This window comes from Oryzias melastigma, linkage group LG19 (genome assembly GCF_002922805.2).
Source record: "Oryzias melastigma strain HK-1 linkage group LG19, ASM292280v2, whole genome shotgun sequence".
Lineage (NCBI taxonomy): Eukaryota > Metazoa > Chordata > Actinopteri > Beloniformes > Adrianichthyidae > Oryzias > Oryzias melastigma.
This window is the reverse complement of record NC_050530.1, coordinates 910,206-919,254: the sequence shown is the minus strand read 5'-3', so window position 1 is coordinate 919,254 and position 9,049 is coordinate 910,206. Positions and strand designations below refer to the sequence as shown.

The 9,049-nt window shown below is 44.0% G+C and overlaps 1 protein-coding gene across 1 annotated transcript in view; it reads right to left on the bottom strand.

The window, feature by feature from the left end:
• The window catches only part of tnrc6b (trinucleotide repeat containing adaptor 6B), a gene marked incomplete in the record, with an annotated part of 31,880 nt that overhangs the window by 6,712 nt on the left and 16,119 nt on the right, over positions 1-9,049 (bottom strand). Inside the window, 8 exon segments of the mRNA XM_024285450.2 lie at positions 685-849; positions 3,417-3,542; positions 5,026-5,145; positions 5,291-5,461; positions 5,541-5,615; positions 5,698-5,894; positions 6,286-6,447; positions 7,393-9,049. Coding sequence (XP_024141218.1) covers positions 685-849; positions 3,417-3,542; positions 5,026-5,145; positions 5,291-5,461; positions 5,541-5,615; positions 5,698-5,894; positions 6,286-6,447; positions 7,393-9,049 — 2,673 coding nt within the window.

Below are 9,049 nucleotides of genomic sequence, written 5' to 3'. Positions count from 1 at the left end.
GTCCGATATCAATCGGCCACCAGTCGATATTTCTCTTTCACTTTTTCCGTTTAGCACAGGCTTGTTGCCCCTCCCCCGTGTGTGTCTTGCGTCAGACGTACACGGGGGAGGGGTCTGAGCTAGCTTTGGCTGTTGGTTCAAGCAGAACTCTCTCCCTCCAAATTCCTCATTTATGTTAATAACAAAGCTAGCGGACTGCTAGCTATGCTCAAAACAAAGTTAGAAGTCTGCCAACTAAGTTAAAAACAAGGCTAGTGCGCCACTAGCTATCTTAAAAAACAGCTGGCGGCATATGGCCTTTGGGCTAGCTATGTGAAACATAGTTAGCCCAGAGCTAAAAGCTAGATTTCTGATATAGCTAGCAGTCAAAACTTTTAGCCCAAAGCTAAAATGGATGCACTTTTATACTGTTCTTGGGAATGTGAAGTTTATTGTATTTCTAATAAAGAGAAAGTAAAAAGGAAATCTGTAAACTTTATGTTATTCTAGATACTTAAATATCAGTATCTGCAAAATCAGCTATTGGCTACAGTTGCAGGGAAAATATCGGTTATCGGCTGAAAAAAAATTATATGGCCCCATCCCTATAAAAAACCCAATTAAAAACAGTTCATTCAGAATGAAACATTTCAAAGTGTTTTTACATAATGGAAGTGTGGTTTTTATGACAAAGCTGTTTCTCACCAGCTGAAGCTGGATGTGAGGAGGGTAGATGCTGCTGAGCATGGCGATATGCTGGGGAGACAGCTGTGGGGGGAACACTCCTCCTCCTGTCACTCCTCCCATGCCACCAACACCGCCCATGCTCCCACTGGGAGGGGGCATCTGCTTCAGCACGGAGCCTGGCACCTGGAGACACAACAGGAGGCGACGGTTATCTAAGAGCATCATTTCTGAACCAGCTGCACGTTGAAGAACCTGAGAGGATGAGGTCAGCAAACCACAAACAGACCTGAGCTGAACTTCAGCTCCTGAAGCTTATTATGAAAAAAGTATTTTTCCAGGATTTTATTTAATATTTTCTTAAAATTTCCAACATAAATCTACAAAAAACAACAAGTTTGACTTTTTGTTTTTTAAAACTTATCACCTCCTCAAATCTGCTTCTTCTTGTATTGAAAAACAAACGCCAAAATATATTTTCTACCATTTTAAAACCTTTTCAAAACAACATTTAATCATCTCTATGAGTTAAAAATTTTAAACACCAACATAGGCATTTCAAAAGGCCATAAAGACCAAAAATATATATTTTACATGTCATAAATATGTTGAGAATATGACTTAAATATCTTGGATTATATATTTTATGCAGCACTGAACACTCCCAATGGACATCTTTGTGGCAAAAAGGGCCAAAGGTGGAAGTTTAAATCACATTTTAATCGAACTCTGAATTATTATATAAAACTGTACTGTCTGAATTTCACCCAAAAAACAACAATATTCAACATTTCCACAATGGTCGACCACATTTTACCACTGATGTGCAACAAGGTTCTGAGACAATGAGCTTTTGTTTATATCAATTTCTGATTTATTAATGGAAAAAAAGAAAATAGCCAAATAGAATCTATTTTTAAAGTAATAAAACAATTAAATGAAAATACTTATGCATTCAATAGATTGTTAGATTGGGCATCAATAAATCAAATTGAAGGAAACTACATAAAAAAGCAGAAATCCAGTCTAGTAGAGCTGGACCTCCTGTTTTCCAGCTCTCACTGCACTATTTACTGCTGATCACCTGGATCAGGTGAGTTCAGTCAGTGTGAGGAAACAGCTGAGTAAGTAAGAACAATAAATCAGGAGCAGAGATTGACCTTGAGGATCAGGGTTGGGTAGGTCGTATTAAGATCTATAAGCATAGACCTCTTCTAGACAAACACGTTCCATACAATCACAGAACCAGAATTCAGGGGAGTATGGATCATCTTTACTCAGAAACAATCTTTGATTTTGCAAACCACACAGTATCAGTGTTGTAAATCATGAAATTTAAAATTTTATTCCAGAAAAAGAGGTCATTTAAATATAATGAAGTTGAGTTAATTTTTTTTAACAACTCTGACTTCTTCGTATGCTTCTCAGCATCAACCGCGGTTCATTAATATGCAGGTCTCCGAGTCGCTGTGGTGCTGTTACGAACCCGGTCTTCCCCTCTTCGAGGCCTGTGTGTCTTTATGTACATTTTCCCTTTTTGTTTGCAGGTCCTGGTTGAGTTGGAGTCTCCACCCTCTGGGCGGACCTGGCCAGTCCCACAGAGGGTGTAAAAGCTGCTGGGAGTCGAGGCGTCGCCCTCTCCCACCTGGCAGATGAAGCTGCAGCCTTACATCTACCCTTTTTCACAGATTTAGGAGGGTTATCCCACTTTCCCTCTTGCTTGTCATGACTTTTGTTCGAGCTCGTTGTTACAACTTGGGGGCTCGTCCGGGATTAACCCATTTTGAGTGATGCTAGGTTCTTTTTATATTTTTGCTTTTGTTCGTGCCAAAAAAAAAGACAAAATTCATAGTTATTAAAAAAAGAAGGTCATGAATGCTAATCCTAATTACATAAAGGCTAAAATAAGACAATGCGTCCTTTCTAGGTTTTGATCAGTAGAAAATGAGACCAAATGGCTCTTTTACTGCTAAAGGTGCCAACCCCTGCTCTGTCAAAAGGACTACGCGACACCGGGCAAGCGGTCTTCCATACGCCACATTTCAGGGATTTGGCGCTAGGCTCTTTCCTTTTTCGCTGGGGGTTTACCCGGGATCGACCTCAGATCAGACGAGACGATGAATTAAGCATAATAAGCAGAGGAAAAGAAACTAACGAAGATTCGAGCCCAGCGCTGAATCATTCTGAAAATCATTGGCGTGGTCACAAATGCAGACGCAGACAGTCCGGCCGCCCAGAAGCCTGGGGCAATGATCTCTGCTCGCGCATTCTTAGCGTACAAGAAAATATATGCAGCGCACAAAACAAAATTAGATACTACTTATACTATTTACATCATTGCTCACAGTGATACCTCACTGTACTCATGGGGCTTGAGTGTATGCACAACATTCCTGCTACTTGACTGTTGCTGGGTGACCTCCAAATGTGCCAGGGTGGTGACTGGTTCATGTCAAAAGATGTCAAAAACAAATTCTCCAGTCACAGTTTAATTTGAACTTTTTCATAAAACCTCAGCGGCCTCCGTACAACGTGTAAAAGTACGACTGCCACTGTCCGATTACAAGTCCCACCCTTCCCCCATCAGGCAACTACATGCTAAATTTGCTTTTAGGCTGCCGCGTGGTGACATTTAGGGATATGTGACTGTACTCTAAACAAGTTTGTGTAGTTCAATAACCCAAGCAGAGCCTCCTTCACGGATTGTAGCCACTTTCAGGGAAGACCAATCCAGATCAGACAAGAGGAGATACCTGAGGAGACAGGAACTGATGAGGCACTTGTGCTCGAATCCCTGGAGAATGATTGATGGATGGTATCGTTGGTTGATGTCTCGACTGGGCCATTCCTCCTGAACTACCGAAGATACCTGGAGCACCCTGGGATCAAAAACACGAAACTTAACTGGTGTAGGGAGTAGGGCTGCCACAAACGATTATTTTAAAAGTCGACTGATTGCTGATTATTTTTTCCAAATTAGTCGATTAATTGGGTATTGCATAAAGTGGATGCACAGCACACATCTTAACCATCATTAGCTTTAAACTAACTAAAAATTAGAAAAGCTGCATTGCCTGCTAGTGTGAATGCTTTTTACTGAAAGTGGTGAAGCAATTAAATGTAATTGCAGAAGCGATTTGCTGAAAATGCAAAAACTATTTGCTAAATGTTAAATTTGCTAAAAGACTGGAAATTTCCTTAAAGAACTATGACAAAGCAATGAAGTTGACTTAATTTCTGAAAAACTTGTAGTTAAATTGCTTAGAAACCCCTAATACGTACCAATTTTGCAAAAACACTTAGTGTGTGCTTAAATATGAGCTAAACTACAAATTCAGTAAATGTCAAATTAGCCAAAAAAGCTAGCTTATTGCTTAAATACTAGCTAAACTCTAAAATACCCTAAAATAAAATAAATTAGTCAACAACGTTAGAATGTTGCTAAAATAAAAGCTAAACTAAATTAGCCTAAAAAACCTCAGTAGAAAATAAATTAGCCAAAAACGTTAGAATGTTGCTAAAATAAAAGCTAGACGCTAAGTTAGCCTAAAAACCCTCAGTAGAAAATTAGCCAAAAACGTTAGCATGTTGCTAAAATAGAAGCTAAACTCTATATTAGCCTCAAAACCTCAGTAGAAAATAAATTAGCCAAAAACGTTAGAATGTTGCTAAAATAAAAGCTAAACTAAATTAGCCTAAAAAACCTCAGTAGAAAATAAAGTAGCCAAAAATGTTAGCATGTTGCTAAAATAAATTAGAAAAAAAACCTCAGTAGAAAACAAAGTAGCCAAAAACGTTTGCATGTTGCTAAAATAAAAGCTAGACGCTAAGTTAGCCTAAGAAACCCTCAGTAGAAAATTAGCCAAAAACGTTAGCATGTTGCTAAAATAGAAGCTAAACTCTATATTAGCCTAAAAAACCTCAGTAGAAAACAAATTAGCAAAAGAAAGAAAGAAAAAAAACAACATGTTTCTAAAATATTAGGTAAACTCCAGTTTTTTTTATTAGTATAAAAGATGAAACATATGGCCCATGAATATATTTAAGGATTGGCATCTGAAACATGGAACTATTTTTCACTAAAGATAAAGTTTTGGCCTCACTGACTCAAATAAAAAAAACATACATTTTTTAGCTCTGAACGCCTTTGTTCAACTTTACCACACTCTCCATATAATATAAAGTAATAACTAATTGACTATTAAATTAGTCTTGACTATTTTAATAGTTGATTAGTCGACAGTTCGTGGCGGCTGTAGTAGGAAGATGCAACAGCGGTCAAACCCGCAGAAGAAAGTGGATGATGGGACATTTAGACAGTCTTGGAACAATACAGGACAGAAAGAAGAGGAGTCGTCTTACTTGTCTAAAGGGAATAGAGTGGTTGAAGAGGGAATGGGGCTTGAAGACAGTGGGTGGTGAGTACAGAGAGTAAGGACCCTCCTCCCCAGGGCCCCCATCCTGACTGAGCAAATGCAGGGTCTGTCACAGCGACAGCCCCGTTTGAGGAGAGGTGGAGGAGGGAGGAAAATGCAGACATGGACAGATGGAAAAGGTAGAGAGACAACAGTATAACGACACAAGGAAGTAAAAGTAGACCAATAGGATGAAGGGTGTGAGGCTTTACCTTGTCGTAGTACGACCCAGCATCCCCGGGCGCAGCCTCCTTAGCCCCGGGAGGGCGGTAGATCACGCCGCCTCTCCCTCCTTTCCTCAGGTCTCCGTTGTAGTCGCTCATCTTCTTATCCTGAAGGGAACCTGGAGCCAGGTCCATATTTGGGCTGCTGGGATCGTCGCTCTGCGGAGAAGAAAAGTTATTTTTCAGGGATGCTTTCTTCGACTCGGATGAGCAAAAAGACAATTCAATAAGGTTTTACCAGCAGCCCCATGTTAGAGAATTGTCTGTTGATGTGACTCATCCAGGAATCTCCTCCGGCGGACTTCACGTGGCCCTGAGATACGACACAAGACAAATTTGATTCATTTTATCCACCAGAACAGCAACTTTTTGAATCATCTCCTTCACCAACACACCTTGTTGCTGGGCTTCTTCCCCTGCTGACTTTGTCCCCAGCCTCCATTGCTGCCCTGCCCCCAGGAGGAGCTGCTTCCCTGGGAGCCTGTGCTGTTCCACATGCCGCCTGCATCCTCCTCGTCCTCCCAGCTGGAGTGACGCGAGGCGGCCATCGAGCTCTCTTTGTCCCCCCAGCCATCTTGCATAGACTTTGAACCTGCAGAGGAGAGGCAGCCATGAAAAACAAGACCCAATTTTTAAAAAAATATCAGATTAATCACAATGTTTAACTTTTTTTGAACAAAAACACACCAAAGAAAAAATGTTTCCCTCATTTATATTGTCTCAGACATTAAAATTTAACATTTTTAACATGTTCTTGTGGCATTTTACTGATGATTGAGGACAAACATGAAGAAAATTAATTCCTAAATAAATACATTCCTAAAGAATTATATTGTTTTAACTTTTCCTAAAAAACAGTTTAATGATAATAATAATAGTTAATAGACCACTAATTTCTATTTAAGAATGTAGTGTCTATTTGCACATTTATAAATATCTACCACACATAATTTAAATCCTGGAGTATGGACTTGGTTTCTTACCGGGTCTGACTGGGTTGGAGGGATGGTTCCCCCAGCACGGCGTCTTCCCCCCACCTTCATCAGGATCCCCCCAGCCAGACGGCGTGTCCGTCGGTTTCCCCCAAGCTGCAGTGCCTTTGTCTACAGTTGGACTGGCTGGGGAAGGCCCCCAGCCTGATGCATCTGCAGATACAAACGGACAAAGTTAGGGTGAGAATTCAAGACTCAAAAGAACGATTTACAGCACGTGTCAAAGTCGAGGCCCGGGGGCCGGATCCGGCCCTCCAGATCATTTTATGTTATTGTCAATGGCCCGATGTTATCTTGTGTTTATTTTTAACTTGTATAATTTTGACAAGATCTATTTTTATGGAGAGTAAAATATTGAAAGTTATTTGAGGTTTAAGTTGATTTATTCTGGAATAATATTCCTGCCTTTTTATTATTCGGAATTAGGTAAAAAAGTTTTTAAGTTTAAAAAACTTGCATTCTTGACCAGGATTTGTTTTTGGCTATTTTAGCCAATATTTCATCTACATGCTAGCTGTTTTGTCACATTTAGGCTTTCTTAGATTTAGGCCACGTTAGCTGCTTTGGGTAACCTAAGTTTTTTTTTTTTGTCAAATTTATTATTTAGCTAATATTTTCGTGGCTATAAGCTTCAGAAATTTCAGCTATCAACATTAGCATCTTTAGTGGCCAATTTCATCTTACAGCATTTACACAAACATTATTGCAAGTAATGCTACATATCTAGTTCATCATTATGTTAAAAAATTACGATTTAAAGTTTAAAAATTTTGTTTTAGAGTGTTCAATAAATGTTTATCGTGTTCGGTCTGCGACCTAAGCTGTGTTTTGGATTTTGGCCCCCTGTGTGAGTGACTTTGACCCCCCTGGTTTACAGGAACAGGTTGTCCTTTTTGTCACTAAGAGAAACTTTCAGCAATTGCAATATTTAAATGATCATCAATTGTTTCTCCATCAATCAAAAATTGTGACCGCCGCAGCATTTTTCCTTACAGATAAATCGGGAAAAAAAATTGTAGCTTACAGTAAAGCTGAAATGCAAAATGAAACGCCAAAACAATCAAAGATGTTGAGTGGACGCTCTGGCGTGGTCGTTACCTCCGATCCCTGCGGCTGCCGGCCTGCTGGGTTGCTGCTGCTGCTGCTGCACTGCCGGTACTGGTTGCTGCTGAGCCGGACTCTGACCGTGCGGTTGCTGGCCACCAGATCCGCTGTTTTTGTCCCACAGGTTGACCGGCTTGTAATTGCAGTGGGTGGGGTCTCCCCACGCCGCCGTGCCGTCGTCGATGTCGTTCTTCCTGCTGATGGACTGAGGCGAAGGCTCCTCCCAGCCGCTTGGCTCAGACCCGCCGGGGTTCGGTTCCGAGGGCCAGCCTGAGCTTTGGTTGTGTGTCTGGACTTGGGAGAAGGGTTTCCTCCCCCCGGCCCCTTGGTCCAGCGTTTGCTGATTGCGGGGCTGTGATTGTTGCTGCTGCAGTTGTGCCTGTAGGCCCGAGGCGCCGCCCGGCTGGCTGTTTGGCATCTTGTTTAAACTCATGTGAGGTTTGGACCCCATGCCTCCACCCGGATCGACCCCACTCCCCCCCGCGCCCCAGTTTCTACGCGGGGCGTTGTCATCCCAACTACCCCACCCACTCGCACCCGAGTCCCCACCTGAGTGTCCCCCATTCCTCCTCTCGTCTCCCCACCCGCCTCCACCGCCACTATTCGATTTGGATTCCTGCTCCATCCAGTCTTTACCTGATCCAGCTTTTGGCTCCGCCCCCCACCCACCTCTCTCTCCGTTCTCCGCCACTTCCTTCCACCCCCCAGTGCCCCTCTCTTGCTGATTGCCCCCCCAACCGTCGCCCTGTTGTCCAACGTCACCCCATCGGCCTCCTTTCTCTCTTCTGCTCCTCCACTCCTCATCCCCCCACCCCTTACCCCCGTCGCCGTCGGCTCCACCCCACTCTGTTGGCTTAGCCTGCTGGCCCGGCCTGGCCATCATCCCCGACCCCATACCTGGCACAGGTGAGGTCACTGGCCCAGATTGTGTAACGCCAAGATTCCTAATGTTGGAGCATAAAGCTTGCTGGGTTCTCCCGGATAAGGAGGCTCCACTACTGCTACTGTTGCTGCTGCTCTCCCAACCGTCTCCTGTGGACCCGCTGGAGGGAACCATGGAGGTACCGCCCCCCGGCCCCATAGTATCAGTGCTCGGGGTCCGAGGTCCACTTGAATACTGAGAAGGACCACCGACGGAGGACGGCTGCTTCAGCGGCGCTGCAGAAGTCCCGCCTCTGTTGGAACCGGCAAAGCCCTCGACTTCCCAGGCGGTGTTCTGCCGGATCTGCGTCTGGCCCCACCCCGAGTTGGACAGGATGCGGGGGTCCAGATCCGACCGGCTCAGCAGGTTCTGTAAGGCAGCTTCAGCATCAAGTGCCTGCCGGCGCGGACGATTACTGCTCGGACCGCTCCCGCTTCTCGAGTTCCCGCCGCTAGACGAGGACCCTCCCCGCGTTCGCTGACCCCCCTCCCCCCACTCCCCCGTTTCCCCTTCTCCTTTCTGATTGTCCCAGGCTGTGGTCTTAGTGGTAGTTGTTGAGGAGGAGGAGCCAGCTGCCGGGGGGTGGCCCCCCGTGCTGCCTCCACTGCTGCTGCTGTTGCTACTGCAGACTCCGCCTTCCTCGTGTCCCGCGTTAGCTACACCAACGCTAGCAGCGGCGCCACCCCAATCGCTACCAGAACCCCCCCGCTCCCCTTCTACACCCCACCC